This window comes from Typha latifolia, chromosome 5 (genome assembly GCF_019914945.1).
Source record: "Typha latifolia isolate L0001 chromosome 5, TyphaL0001v2, whole genome shotgun sequence".
NCBI lineage: Eukaryota > Viridiplantae > Streptophyta > Magnoliopsida > Poales > Typhaceae > Typha > Typha latifolia.
The window spans coordinates 11,700,594-11,716,826 of NC_133090.1; the positions used below are offsets into that span (position 1 = coordinate 11,700,594).

General features: G+C 34.2%; 1 protein-coding gene across 1 annotated transcript; it reads right to left on the bottom strand.

Annotated features, from left to right (window-relative positions):
• Positions 1-1,601: 1,601 nt before the first annotated feature.
• Positions 1,602-15,882, bottom strand: LOC140789761 (protein phosphatase 2C 70). Its single transcript, XM_073139581.1, has 13 exons — positions 15,603-15,882; positions 11,967-12,159; positions 11,653-11,847; positions 11,365-11,540; positions 10,574-10,732; positions 10,022-10,159; positions 9,460-9,521; positions 4,892-5,027; positions 4,161-4,255; positions 2,396-2,511; positions 2,176-2,305; positions 2,047-2,101; positions 1,602-1,962 (listed from the first exon to the last, which is right to left on the bottom strand). Exons 1-13 carry the CDS (start codon positions 15,831-15,833, stop codon positions 1,804-1,806), a joined length of 1,845 nt encoding a protein of 614 aa, XP_072995682.1. The 5' UTR covers positions 15,834-15,882; the 3' UTR covers positions 1,602-1,803.
• Positions 15,883-16,233: the final 351 nt, after the last annotated feature.

Consider the following 16,233-nt stretch of genomic DNA (forward strand, 5'->3'; position numbering starts at 1 on the left):
CTATAGAAAATATTCTACTCCGCAAGTAGTCAATGTAATCCGCAGAAAATCAACATAACTTGTTGATAAATACTGTAAATTCATAGATAACCTCTCTTATTTTTTGAGACAAGAAAATTGAGAAACATTGCATCTTAAGAGCTCTTGAAAATTAGAAATTCGGAGAAAGCTTGGGAAATTATGATGATCAAAATTTGTGGAGATTCAACACCAATAATAACTTCTCAGTCAAATCTTAGTATCATCTTTTGAACTTCCCGAGTTTGAGATTTACCACCTATGTCGGGATTTGGCAAATTTCTATGGTTAGTCAGGCTTGATAAGCTTCATACTTTTTTTTTTATCATTCATGAGCTCAAAAGTTAGATATAGGCGGGACAAAGGGCTAACCCTCCCTAGATACAGAGGCACTTTAGGTCCCATCGAGCTTTTAGCTGTCTACTCTAGGCTTCAAACCATATACGTAGCCGAATAATTGCTTCGAACCAAATGCCGCCGAGACCTGCTCCAAGCTGTTGCGTTGCGAACCTGTTCTTCCAAACTAACTGCACTGTTGAGCCATCAACCGAATCGAGCCAAATCATCAAACCACCCACCACCAAACAATTTTTTCATATTATTTGAGGTTGGAGTTGAGCTTATGACCTCCTTAGTTATGAGCAAGGTACCTACAAACTCTACTAGAGTTGGTTGGTGATAAGCTTGATACTAAATTTAATTTTGCTAAAAAAAAAAAGAACCTCTGTCCTGTGCCTTTTGTGGTGAGGAGGTCGAATGCTGGAGTTCTATTACCCCTACTCTGCACGAAACTCAAATTCACTCTTGAGTTACCACTTAGGATACAGCTACTGGTTAAGCATGCGAGACCTTCTTTCTCCCTCTTTCCTTCGCAAGCTTTGGAAATTTCTCACTTCTTTTATTTGGTGGAAAATCTGGTGTGAACAAAACAACAAATTCTTAAACTTCAAGTCTCTCACCAGGACCAGCTTCTCAAGAGTTATAGCAAGCCTTGGAGGAAATGACTTGGACCTTTTACCCACCCTCTTGTAGTCTTGTTATATCTCCTTTTCCTCTTTCCCCTCTTATGTAATTTTTACCTTTACAAATTCTTCTTCTTAACTCATAATTAGGCTTCACCTACTAATTCTTAAAAAAATAAAAAAAATTTAAACCAATAGTCTCTAAATTTTTCAAAAATCCACTTCTAATCTCATCCGATATCTCATACCCTCACTCTCCTCTCCAATAAGAGAAAGAGATGATATAAGAAAAAGAAAAGAGGAAAAAAAAAAGAAAACGAAAATGAAGACATTTTTATCTATTTAATTAGTTACTTCTCTAATATTTATTTTTTCTAACAAAGAGATTAAGTAATATAATTAGATAATTCAGGGTATGCATATATCCTTATTTTTTAAAATTTTTTTAAGAGGATTAAAGCAATAGATTGATGGTCAAAATGTAGTTCAACACAAATACCAATCATCCCTCAAGTTTTTAAATTTTCCACCATAACCAATACATTGGTACTGACACGGTATATTGAGAATTTTGCAGCACAAGTATGGCATATACAGTATCATTCTATAGAAGCTCAGAAATTATAAAGCAACTTAATTGCATTTGAAAGTAATATTAACAGTCAGTTACAACTTAAATGACCTCGGACCTGTGGTTTAACCTTCTAAAACTCATAAATATTTACAACCAATATATTAGAAAGAAAAGATCTAAAGCTGTGGTATAAAGAAAAGAACAACAAAAGAATGATACTACTATGCAGCCTGATTCTTGCAATGAAATTTAAGATTTCGTCATACAAGGATCTGTTCTCAGTGTGTCAAAATCTAGGAAGACGACAGATGTATTATCCTTGGTTCGCAAACTTCTGGCTTCATTTAATACAACATTGGCCAGTCGCTCAGCTGAGTTCTCATCAGTACCATTGATCTTCTCCCTATTCTGCAAAGTTTCAGATGAAATCATACGAATAGAATCAGAGATACAGGCAAGTCAATGAATCCAAAACTCTGAAGATCTCCATACCTGGAGGACAAGCTGTACTGCATTTCTTATGCTAATAACATCCCACAATCCATCACTACATAAATTTAAATAGTCAATTTAGAAGTCTGAGTACTTGTTATCCATATAGATATGATAAGAAGCAGTTACCTTGCGATTAATGCAAATGCAGTGCATCCTTTTGTAATGTGGACGACTTGGCTTACATATGGCTCTGAACTAAAGCGTGTGTCTTGCTCTTTAAGAAACTTGTCCCCAAGCATCCTGCTAATATTTATTCCTGCAGAAAAAAAAGGACCAGATAACATTTTGATAATGTCTGATCAAACGTCAAATTAGAAGACCATCTTTATAATGGTGGTGAGATTACCCCAAAGGCGTGTTGCACCCTCTTTTAGTGGCCTTCCTGTTTCAGCCATGCGAGTCCGCTCAATCATACTAGTTACTCTGTGATCCTCAGTCATGGTGATCTGCTGTCCGTTAATACTGCCAAAAGAATAGGATAAAACATTATAAGTCACCATAATAATTAAATAATACATTGAAGTATATAAGAAGACAAAACACCTGATTTAAGTATTTTGATAATCTCTTCTGAAGTAATACCGAGTTTCTCTTGATCATCTATTCATCTATATTCAATCTCTTTTTCATTTTCTTTCCTTACCTTTTGTCTTCCCTATTCTTGTTTGGTAAGAAAATTATAGATGATATAAATATGAGAGATTTGATCAAATCTATAACTTGATAACAAATATAAGATTAGAGATATGATCAGATCTATAACATGATCATAAATATATGGGATTATAGATATAATCAAATTTATAACATTTAAAATTTATGTGACCCCATTGGAATGAGGAGTTTTTCAACTTCTATCCATTTACCAAAAGAACCACCCGAGTCTTCAAAAAATCTCGAAATCAGGGTGTACCAAGGGAGGGGGAGTTGCCCTCAGGTTCCGCAACCTTCTAGCTATACTTGGGCAACACCAAGGTTTCCAACAAAATGATTCGCCCTGCTCTGTTACTTCACATCTAGGGTACACTTCTGATAAGGAATTGCAACACAGGAATGCCAGAATGGCAATGTCCCCAAAAGGACCTCAGTGGGTGCATGGTAGTCAATAGGTTTTGCGGTGCTTGGTGGATAGTGGGCACCATGGGCAAGCACCATGAACCATAAATGGGTCTCAAACAATTTTCTAATCTAATTTCTCTAAATTGACCTTATTATATAGAACATAATCACAATTCTATAATTAGCAACATATCATATCAAGCACACAAGAGGAACAAGAAATCGAAAAAGATAAAAGAAATACAGTTATATGTATCAACAAGTATTAGAAGAGTACATAATTTGCCATAACATTATCAAAAGGAAAAGTAACATCTTCTGACTTATGATGTATTGGACTTAAACCTAAAAAGTAATCAAATTAAGTTACATCATTGATCACACACTTCTCATATATTAAATCTACTTAGCTCTCATCATCCTTTTGACAAATCTAACTCCATATTTTCAGTGTTTAGGAGCCTTGATTTCTTTTATTGTTAAGCTGATGAGTAACAGTCAGCCAAAGACTATCGATCTTTTATAGTAGTCTTTAACTTGCTTATCAGATCAATATTGCCTAAAAAGGAAATTTATATATGCTAAAATAGAGTGGTGACAAGGCAAAACCAATATAATACTATAACAACCACCATATATGGACAGAAAAAGAACTATAAATAGTGACGGAGAACCCATTATACTTGTTTGGACACATATCGAGTAAAAAGATGATCATGATTCATGAACAAGGTTTCTTACAATGACAGTGTAATTCAAGAAAAGCTAAATAGTTCCTATGCAAATTAAGAAACTTTAACAATCATTATTAAGGTTTACCAGTTAGGTTCTCATTTAAGCGATTGCATCTATGTCAGCATGAAAATTATCAAGGTGATCCACATCTTTCTAAACATAAGAAAGGGATATCACTTGCATATTGAAACCAAGTGCAAATTATCCCATATTTGGCCTTCTAAATTTGTTCAAAGAACAACAGAACCAAAATGTTAAAATGCCATGCATTGACAATTAAGTATCAAAATAACATAGAGGAGAAGAGGTAAACGTACTTAATGACGCAAGCTGAATCACCAACATTAGCACATTGTGCAAAACATTCTTTGTTGCGATCAAACCAAATCAAAAGAGCTGTTGCAGTACAACCCTGAAAATAAGTGATGGTTATGATAAAACAAAAATTGCTTTAACCTCTCCGAGATAGTAATCAAGCAATGAAACATCATATGATAGTCAAGTACTAAAAATTTAGACTAAAATGACTGAGTATGGAAGCTAGAAGGTCTAAACGAGGAGGTTAAACACTAATCATAAGGTCAATAGATTTGCATAAAGAAAAAAAACATCCCATGGTTTTTGCGATTGACAAAAGTCATTACCACGCGATAATTCAACCTCTACTGGTGCTACTGTCCCACTTGCAAAACAGAAGTTCCATATAGCAATAAGAACAGTTTTAAATTTTAAAAACAGTTGTTAATGATTAAATAGTATCAAAATAATTTAGTGTTCCACAAATTTCAACATAGACAATTATCCTACATTTCATTCAAAACTTGTTAGTTTCTACAAGATAAAGTGATAACGGGGATTGATCCCTAAACAGTTGTCATACAAATAGATCATTAGCGTATCAAATCAAGAATCATTTCCTGAAATATACACACACAAAGTAAGTTCTTGTTTCATTAGAAGATATGCTGCATTTGATAATGTTTCTTGAAAGGTTTTTTATGGAATTGTGACTAAAATCTTTTCAAATATGGAAGAGAAAGGAGAAAACCTCATACTGATGATTCATTGCAGATTCTGTCAAACTAAAAGCATCTCTCAGAACATCCGATGCATCAGAATGCGAAAGAACCCTTTGTTTCCTTTCAGGATGAGATAAAAGATTTGCCACATTTTCAGGAAGTGTCCTAGAAAAAAGAAATATAATGCAGGCATAAGCCTCTACGGATAGAACACATCAACATTATACAGAGTGAAAGTCATCACAAAAGTAAAAATAAGAGTAATAAAAAAGAATTAAAAAATTATCAGCCAAAATGAATGTTCGCCTTTATATATAATGAACAAGTATTAGAACTATGACTGCAAAATTACATGCAATAGACCATGAATACATAAAGCATGCCAGATGAACAAATGGTAAAATATAAAGAGATGGCATATAATAACCATCATTTACATAAATATCATGATGCATCAAAAGAAAGTTCTGGAGTATCAAAATGTATCATATCATATGACTAGAAGGCATTTAATTCTGAACAACCAAAACAATTTTACATAACCCAAAAGTAGCGCAAAAGGTGACAACTAGTAGTAAATTATTTAAGAACTTTCTATGTATGTGAATTGCTTTGGGATCATGAATGGAAAGACACCAGAAGAAATGTAGTCACAACTACCAATATGATATTACTCCACCATATGAGTTTCCATATGGGGTAGTGCCAATTGGAGTATTATAGTCAAAGTACATCAGACATGCCAAGAGATCATCTAATTTAACTTTAAGAAAAATTTGCATATGGCACCCTGCTTTATAACAAAATTATGATTTACACCCTATAATTTTAATATTTGCAAAAAGAATACTATGATTTAATGAATATGTGCAGAATCACACTACTGTCAAATCTGTTAGCTAAACTTAATCAAACTCCTAAATTAAGTTAATTCTAATAAAAGATTATGAAAATACCCTCAGTTAAGTTATATTTACCTAACCTATACTGAACTCAACCAAACTCAATTTGAACTAATCCAACCCAACCTAAGAAAATTTTAGTTATTTTTTAAAATTATTTGACAGAATATTCTCATTTGTGCAAATAGTGTTAGTTTAAATGTAACTCAGGGTGTCATATTCGCAAAATGATATGGCTCGATTTGTAAATAGAGAAAATGTATAGTATAAACTATAATTTCGTTATAATATAGGGTGTTATATGCAAATTTCTCTAACTTTAAAGAAGGTGTGAAGATACTTGTAACCATGTACAAAATAGACAAGATTTTACAATGCCTAATCTCTAACTTGTAGATGGAATTGGGAGACAAATTTTGATAGAAAATTCCTATGCCTTTTCTCCTTACAACTTATTGTGCTGCAGTCTAGCCAAGTTTCAAAGGATTCTTGCTGCCTGTCGGGTTTTCAAAGTCCAATAGTGAAGGCAAATACAAATTCTACAAAAGAATGAGAAATAAGCCTAAAAAGATTTAAGTAGACACTAGTTACAATTTACTAATTGCATAAAATTCTATCATTTGAAAGACTTGCATCTTTCTAATCCTAGACTTTCCCTTGAATCAACGATGTGAAATAACGAGATCGTTAGGATTCTAAGAACGATAATGGTGAAAGAAAAAGGAATGAGATTTCACACCTCCATTCTCAACTAGGGTTTTACACCCAAAACTCAAATTGGAGATAAATCTCAAAATCATTTCTTTATTAACTCCATTTGAGTAAAAAGTTGGCCTATATATAGACCTTACAAATGACAATAAATAAAAATTGCAAAAAAATTAATACAACTCTAAACACCATAAATAGCAAATGCATGATAAAAGTAATTGACTTGAGACTAATTTCTTAAGGAAGAAACTGCACTGTTATATGTGCCCGTGTAATATGTCATTAATATCCGCATCATTCTCCTTGAGTGGGAGAGAATTTGACTCTGTCGAATGTGTCCCCTGCAGTATTCATATTGCTCCAGTCTCATAGTATCCTGATACTCCAAGTCATTTTGATCAAGCCAAATATCACCTAATTCAAGGATAGATTTCACACATTCACCCTCAAGTAAGGGTCACACCTAAGTTTTTTTCTTCTAATGATAAGATTTATCCTTAGTGACTTCGAGCAGTAGACTAAAACTTTCCTCATACTGCTCTAGCATGTCAAACTTTTACTATTCCAAGTCACTTCAGTCAAGCCAAATATCATCATGCTTAAGGATAGGTTTCACACCTTCACCCTCAAGCTAGGGTTTTATACCCAAATCTTCCTGATGTCAAATTTGTCCTTGGTTATAGGGAGTCTATGACAGAAAAAAAGGTTGATTTAGATAATAATGGACTATTGGATGATGCACGAACACCCCAAATCTGGTCAGATCTTGCTTCATGATTTCACAATGATTACTAGTTCTTCTCGTTCCTCCACAACAGTGATCTCCTCATGCGAGTTGAAATTCATCTACTCAATATACGGTAGAGTTCATGATGATCCAACATCCGTGATGCAAGTGTCAAACGAAGGACAATCGTAGAGCAGTATAGAACGTAGAAGGTAGCCATCTATACCTGATGGAAATGGTGATAAATATTGGGAAATATGGGTAACATGGGTAAATTAACGGGTGATAGAGACAAAAAAATATATAGTTTGAAAAAGATTTGAATCCGAAAAAACCATTGCTATGATATCAAAAAGATGTGAAACAACATGACCATTAAGATTCTAAGAACGATGATGGTGAAAGAAAAAAAAAAGGATTTCACACCTCCATTCTCAACTAGGATTTTACACCCAAAACTCATATTGAAAATAAATCTTAAAAAAAATTATTTCTTTATTAACCCTGTTTGAGTAAAAAGTTGTCTATATATAGATTTTACAAATAACAATAAGCAAATAACACTCTAAACAATTGCAAAGATATATATATATATAAACTTAAACACCATAAATAGCAAATGTATAATAAAAATAATTGATTAATTTCTTCAAGGAGGAACTGCACTGATACATGTGTCTATATAATATGTCACTGATATTCGCATCAATCAAGTATATATCTCTAAGTATCTAGCCTTTAGTCTATGCCTTACATTTTTCTTATCTTAACATTCGATTTCATATTAGTTTGGGTTTTAATATATCTGAGTCTCTGATATGAGATGTACCCTTTTGGACTCTTCTAAGATTTCATCTATTGGGTCTTATCAACAAATTTTCTTTTGCATCAAGTGGTGACAGCATCACCATATTAGCATTAATTGGTAGAAGAGCACGACCTCCACAGATTTTCATTGGCCTCGCCCCTGACTTATATTCATTCTGATGAGAATTTTTAAAAACAAAAGCCTAAAAATCAAAGTTCTGAAAGCAAGTTCCATGCAGAAATCATCAAACAAAGCCTCTCAAATTCTCTTTTCCAAAACACATTGTATACCAGCCCCAATGACTTTTGTCCTGAAGTTACATCCCCTTATGGTACATAAGATCAACACAATTTAAGGGGAAGAGCTGCCTGATGAGAGTCTAATCCCATTCAGCTAAAACATGAACAAGAAGTGGCAGAAGTAGTTTCAGAGTTTGTTTCCATGATGGAAAAAGCAAAATTAAGAACTTACTAAAGAAAAGCCGTAGTATGTATTATGGAATTGTAACTTAACAAGATTATGCAATTTATTCAAAATATAATGCAAGGAAAAAAGTCCCAGTTAAAATAATAAAAATTGAAAATAAAAACTATAAAAATGCATGTATATAATACTCAATATTGAGTATTTAGGTATCCAGTCTTTACTTGGCCCTTACCACCTCAAAATATAACTCAACCTTTGACTCACATTCTAGGGGGTAAATGTTCATCAGTGTGGACCCTAGTTACTAACTAATTGGATTCTTAAACTCCCCAGACAACTTCCTATAAAGATAAATGTATAAATAGAGAACAATAAGATCTCCTACATGATTTCTTTTCATTCACTTAGACAAGAAGTGAGCTTCATTAGATCTGTCATTCTGGACTGGCAATATCTTCATTTTGATCCAACGATGCTACTAGCAGCAAAGTTAGATCTTGGGTCATGATAAAATTAGTGGTGCACAAAATGTAATGTTAATCTTTGTCACTTTTCACCTTTGCTTTTATTAGATCATATCCAACCATAAATATGCAAAGTATAAATTTGCACCTTAAGCACAACAATCAATGAAGAAAAGTGAAGAAAAAAAAATTGAGCTCTTCCAGTGATGTTGGAAAAATTTAAGGTATCACCATAAAGTTAATTAATAGAAGAAAATATTAAACAGTAATTTCTGCATGTAACACAGCAGTAACTTACAAGGTATTAAACAGTAATTTCCAACAAGTGCTAACATACAAGGTATATATAATAAAACCAAGAATTATTATATGATAAGCTAGCAAATAAAAAAGAATAGGACCACTATATCAGGCTTCAACTTTGGCATGTAAACAGCTTCAAGAGAATGTAATAATATCAAACTAAAAATAGTTAATTTACATGAAATCATCATAGGTAAATACAAAGAAAAAATGGTTAGCTTGACCATAGAAGAGTGTACCCATTATGTCCACTTACTTGCTTGCCTCTTCGGCAGCTCCATTTCCACCATGACCATCACAAATGCCAAATAGACCAAACTGCATAGAAAGAATATAATAAGAACAACTAAAAGAAAGAACTCAGCTTGAAATTAATTTCAAGCATAGGACCAATGATCAAGATTGGCTAGTTAATTTTGGTCTATTTTGAGGTCTATTTCAAGTCAAACTAAACAAGAGCCTTCAATGAGCTGCTCGACAAGAGTAAGCAAAGAAAATCAAACAAAGCATAAAGAAAGGGCTGAACTAAGTACAATTCAAGGTTGCATGATGTCTAACTCGAAACTTTATTATATGTATTTACAAGATATATGAACCCTACTAAGCCAAGCTTGATCAAGCCAGTCTGTATTCATCTTCAGCTTGAATCAGTTTCAAGCCTAAGAAGTATGATGAAGCTTTGGGCTCATTTCAATTGAAGAGCTCAATCAATCATAATACAGATTATAGAGCAAGTTATAACTGTGTTCAAACAGCTTGTTTATGTTAGCAGCCCTATGGTTAACTACAAGAACTGATGAAATGTGATAATATTAGACCTGTTCAACACCAGAAAGGGGATACTGGCAAAAGAACATGTCCTCCATTGGAAGTGTCTTCCCACCTTGACGGATTGCCATGGGATCAGAAGCCATACCAACTCCAGCAGGTATTCGGTGCTCAATATGAATCTGAACCTGCAGTACGGGCAATAAAATTGCAAATTTGTCATTGATATACAATCTTGAGGTGACAAAATATAGTCATATATTACAAGGTAACCAAATAGCTTCTATGCACAAATTAATGAAATATTAAATATAAAAAGAGAATAGGACTGGCAAAATTAATGACATCAATTACAATAAAGACGCACCAAAGCAGTGAGATGGAATATGAGAAGAAAAAATTACTTAGCTCCATTGATAAAGGAGCACATGCCTATATAGGAGGAGCATAGATAATAAGGTTCTTGATACACAATAAGGTTCTTGATGGACAATAATATATATTCTTAAATTAGGATGAAAGGAAATCTTATAATACCTCAGAAGTATAGTGCTCATTCGATCTATGGATAGTTTAAAATACAAAATTTTCTTTGAACTTACAGATACTTTTGAAGAAGTGCCAAGAGTCATGATGTCTCCATCTGCAAGTTCAGCAGGCTCACTCCAACGCCTAGATCCAACATCTGGATGGTGGACTGCCTTAGAGTTCAAAAATGTTCCATTTAAGCTTCCTACATCTACCAGCTCCCATCTGGAAGTCTGCAACCAACCAAGTTAAATAGATAGAACGTGAGCAAAAGGATAACCTGGTTGCTATAGAAACTTAGGGAGTAGCAAGTTAGAGATGAAGGCCAACTAGTGAGGGGAAAAAATGATTCTGAAGAAGTTTATCAAATGTGTGTAAAGTGCTAAAAACTCAGTTAATCACGTTGACACCTTATTATAGGGTTCTTTATTTAAATTTCATCTTTGTTTGTATACCCTTTAACACATGATTTTTTTCATGGATACCTCAGGTTACTTTTTGACAATTATAAATTAAAATATTAATGAGTAATAGATAAATTGACATAAATACCCTCGATCAAAATAAATGTATGCAAATAAGAATAAGGGTATTTCTGTCTTTTCACAGTTACATTAATGACTTTTAACTGTGGTTAGGTTTGAGGGGTATCTATGCAAAAAAACCATGGTATAAAGGGATATCCATGTAGAAACCAAGTGTTTTACGGGATACATGCAAATATCAACTTTCAAGGGGTACACATGAAATTAAGAAATTTTAGAATGGTATATATGCAAAAAAAAACCCTTCTTACAAGTAATCACAACTCAGAAGGTATAGAAAGGTGGTAGAAGAGCAGTGAGCTTGCTATAAAAATACTTACCTTCATGTTCCAGTTTATAATTGCATGCTTTCCTGAAACCTCAGAGTCCTTCAATAATAAACCGCTTGGGGGAACCCTTCCAAGAGTAAGTGGAAGCATTGAAGTACTTGATGATTGCTGGGAACAGCAAAGCCCACGAGAAGGACCATCTATAACCTCCAGGGTTAGGCTGCTTCCTGCACTTCTCACAAAGAATGGATGACATGATCCAGAGAAGCCAAGTTCTAAAAGGTGGCAAGATCTAGTGAAAAATATAATCAAAATAACATATTAAGGAAAAGAGCTTACGTAACGAAATATCCTTGACCTCAATGGCCTGATTTCTCCCACTGTCACTAATGTGTTTTACATCATCCTTATTATACTTTGTTACATGCTTTGCATCTGAAGCTGGCCAATTTAATGCTGCTGTCCGCTTAAGTGTATAATTGACTTGCACATCCTCAGACGTACCATTTGAAACATCAAGTACCAGACTATCTCCTGCAGCAATGAAATCATTATTCCCTGAGTAAGGAGCACAAGAAGATAACAAATGACTAGAACTTCTAAGGTTGAATAAAATGACAGAACTACCTAGGTTGAATTATATAATTAAGTACCTTGACTGATACGAGATTCAGTTGGATGGATCCTCTTTTTATTGGCAAAAACATGAGTTCGAGGTGGAGGCAAAGTCCTATTTTCATCTATTTGAATCCTTGCTTCCTCAACAACATTTCTAGCAAAATCATAGCTTTGGCCTGAAGAATCATCCAAATTCTCAGAGAAAAGTGGCCTGTTGAGATCATTAGTCTGCAAGAGAGAAGAGACTGATTAGAAATCTACTATGAAACTAATTTACATAAAGTGCAAGTCTACCATTGCAGTTAATTGAGTAATTGGCAATCTAATAGCATGTAATCAGGACAGTACAACAGTGGATCAATTAAAAGAACTATCAGAATATGACCAACAACCATCTTAAAAGATATTGGGAAATTATTAAAATTGAAGAACAATTACCTGCTAACATTGACAGTTAAAAGTGCCTGTGAATTAAGAAAAATCACCTCAAAATTGCTGGAGTCAAATCAACAAAGGAAGAGATAATTGGTGTCAAATTTGCAAAAACAACAATAATAAATTTGACATTCTACAGAAAGGTCCATTACAGTCTTCCCCATTACTGCACTAAAAATCAGCTGAAATACGCACCAGCATTTGAGAGTTATTTTGATCTACTCACTAGCACAAGAACAGTCGCACAATGCATTTGAGACTTATTCTCATTAAAGTACTACCTGTGGCTATACAGATCAATTATAGTGATACACTGATACTACAGAGTACAGACAATCCTTGAGACCTGGCCAAAAGATCATGGATACACTATACTGAAGTACACTAAACCATTAACATATTGATATCCAATAGCTGGTGACAGCCCATACTCGATAAGAAGAAGAATAGAAGCAAACTAACACAACCTTCCTGATAGAACAATGAAACAGATGACAGTAAAAGATTATGTAACCATCTGTGAGACCTCAACAAAGAGTCATACTTAATTATACTAAAGTACACTAAACAATCAATATATTGATATTAAAAAATAGCAACCCATGCCCAATAAGAAGAAAAAAAAACTAAAACAAAAACTTTCCTGATAGATCCATGAAAGAATGAAACAGATGAGACCAAAAGATTATATGAGCTATATCCTGAAAGGAAAAATAAAATCAACAAACTTCTCCTTCAAGCTTCATAAAAACATAACATCAGGAAAAAAAGTCGAAACAACTAGATAAGAACTCTAAAAGTCCTAATGAAGCATGACTCATTATTCCTTGAACTTGTACATTAATAGAATATGAGTATAAAAGATAGCTATTGCAGAGCACCATAAATAAAGGACCCATATACATTAAGAAAAAAAAATATATATAGCATAAGGTTTGGAGGAAAGCCAACTGCTGCCGAACTACATGAATTGTCTTAAAAGCTTTCTAGCATTACAGAAAAATAACATCCAGATTTCTTACATCCTGAATTTATATGATAAATCCACCAGCTTAGCAAAGATATATAAAAGGAATAATTTCGCTCAAATTTTCTAAACTATCATTGTTTTTTATATACACTCTCTAAACTTCTTTATTACTCATATACTCTCTGAATTAAGAAAACTATCCACATATTACCCCTTGAACCAAGAAAAAAAAGTAACTATACATACCTCTAAACCAAAAGTTTTAATTCAGGGAGTGTATGTGATAAAAAAAAAAAAGATTCACAGAGTATATTTAAAAAATGGTGATAGTTTAAGCCTTTAAGAGGTCAAAGTGAAATTATCCCTATATATAATGAATATTAATATGACATATGTATTCAATTGATCCCCTATTGCTAATCAAATATATATCATATCCACTAAGAACTGAAGAGAAAATGTCCAACCAAATCAAATTATAAAATAATTATATCCAGAGTTCACTAGTCACTGAAAACTGAATATCTCATATCTGGTAGAAAAGAAAAATTAAGAAGTTCCTTTGTCCACATTCCAATCATTAGACACTGTGGAGAGGAGATAGAAAGTTACAAACCACATGGTTCTAGAAAGTTGTTTCTTGGGTGCAATTAACCCTCTAAATTTCCTGGCAATGAAAAGAAAATCAAGAGTTTTCTTCCTTTGAGAAAACAATAATAATAAAATAGATAGAGGTAGACATCATGGTGCTATTGGTGTCCAAGGGAGGATGAACAGCTAGTCACATAAGAAACCCATTTGATTCCAGATAATTGGAATGCTTGTAATTTTTAATTAAGTTGGTCTACTTTCAAAGTTTTGGATGCATGCAAAATAAAGTCCAGCTGTACGAGGCCACCAGCGTCCAGAAATCAGATTTTGCTCCCAAGGTCATGGATGTCCACAACAGAATATGTTGGAAATCTTTCATGGGATGTTACTGAAGATGAATTGAAAAGGCTCTTTGCTGATTGCAAAACTTCATCCATTTTGGGACAGACAAGGAGACAGGTGACGTCAAAGGCTATGCACACATCGACTTTATTTTAGGATGTGTTTTTCTGCAATACCATTATCAACTACCGCATTTTGACCTACAACCAAATGGCTGAAGATTGAAATGCAGTTGTTGGCTACATAAGAGATCTCAAATTGTTAGTTTATGACTTCATGTTAAGCAAATTTATGTTTACTTCTGTGACCATGTATTGCTGACTATTCTTATATCCCTACATTTGAAGTCCATCCACAGCCTATAAGGTTGCTTCTGCGAAAGATTTACATGTCACAGCATGGCTCATGGCGGCATCTTTCTGATGGACCTTTCTGCCAAAGATTTAAATGTCACTACATGACTCATGCAGCCATACTTCAAGAGAAAAACACTAAAAGAAAAGGATAATACATTCTTAGATAACTAGATATCAGTAAGATCACTATGATATCAATTTTCTGAATAAAAAGGGCTAAGAAACAATACTGACTCACTCGATAGATGCCAACAATCAAGTATTAAAAATAAAAAATTTAACCTTGCATTTACTAAGGTATGATTCGCCGCAAGAATCAATCCCAAGAACAGAGAGTACCCAGAAAATATAAGACAATAAAGGATAAAGAACCCTAACATGCATCAACACAAAGCCCACCATTACCACAAATCGATACGCTTGACCATTTCTATCATGTAGTCCATGTTTAAAAGAATATATTACTTTAGGATTTGGCATCAGGGTACGATTCCCCACAAGATCAGACGAGACAACAAAAACATGCAAGTAAACAAATGAAGATAAAGCGGGATAAAGAATCAGTTGTGATGATTATTTTGATCACCCAATCCATTCTAAAACATTCGCCCAAATGGTCCAATGCACCACAATCACCGAACCCAAAATTTACGATATATCCGAAATCTACGATATTGACTATGTCGATCACGCAATCCGTGTCCAAAAATATCTAACACACATAACGAAGCATAAGACCTTCCATTGGCTAAGAGGCTCCGATCGCCCAGAATAATCGAGCCCAAAAACCAAAATTTGCTCAAATATAAGACAAGAAAGCATGCATCAGAGAAGAACCCAGCAATCGCCATAAAAAATTCATGTCTAAAAAACACACGACCTCGCATTGGCCCAAAGGGACCCGATTCACCACATGAACCAAACAACTCTAGAGAAATGTAAAGACTAAACAGGAAGAGGGCATTGCGTTCTCTTACGCTGGCGGTGTTCGCGGAGGAGACGCGGCGTGAGGAGGCGGGGGGGGAGAAAATGCGCCATGGGCGGCAGACGAGAAGGAGGAAGAGGACGAGGACGAGGACGAGGGCGAGCATGATGAGGAGGGAGACGCTTAGGAGACTCGTAGCCATCTCCGTTGCCCCCATCGATCGCGCGAGCGACAGACCAAGAAGAGCGCCTTGAAAAGGTCGCACAACCTCCGCTTCGTTCATTCCCACCACGATGCCTCCCCTATAAAATTTCTTTCTTCCGTATTTTCTTTTCCGCTGCCCTCTTGAGCTTATTTCCCCTTCTTGCAAGGGCTTTTATGTAAATGGGAAGGATGCACTTTTCTTTTCTACCTTTCAAGTTTTAACCCCCTAATTAACCCGAAAAGACTGAATTACCCCCCTTACAATTTATAATAACCAGTTGTATAAAAGAACCCTTTTTATTATGAGAATTGAATTGAATCTTACACTTATTTCACCCCCAAATCACTTTTATTTTCAATTTTCATGATTATAAACATCCTAAATCATAAAGATTTGTGGACCAAAAAAATGTCAATATTTAATATTCTAAGAGAGAAGTTATATTTACTGTTATATTTGGACCAAAAAAAAAAAACTA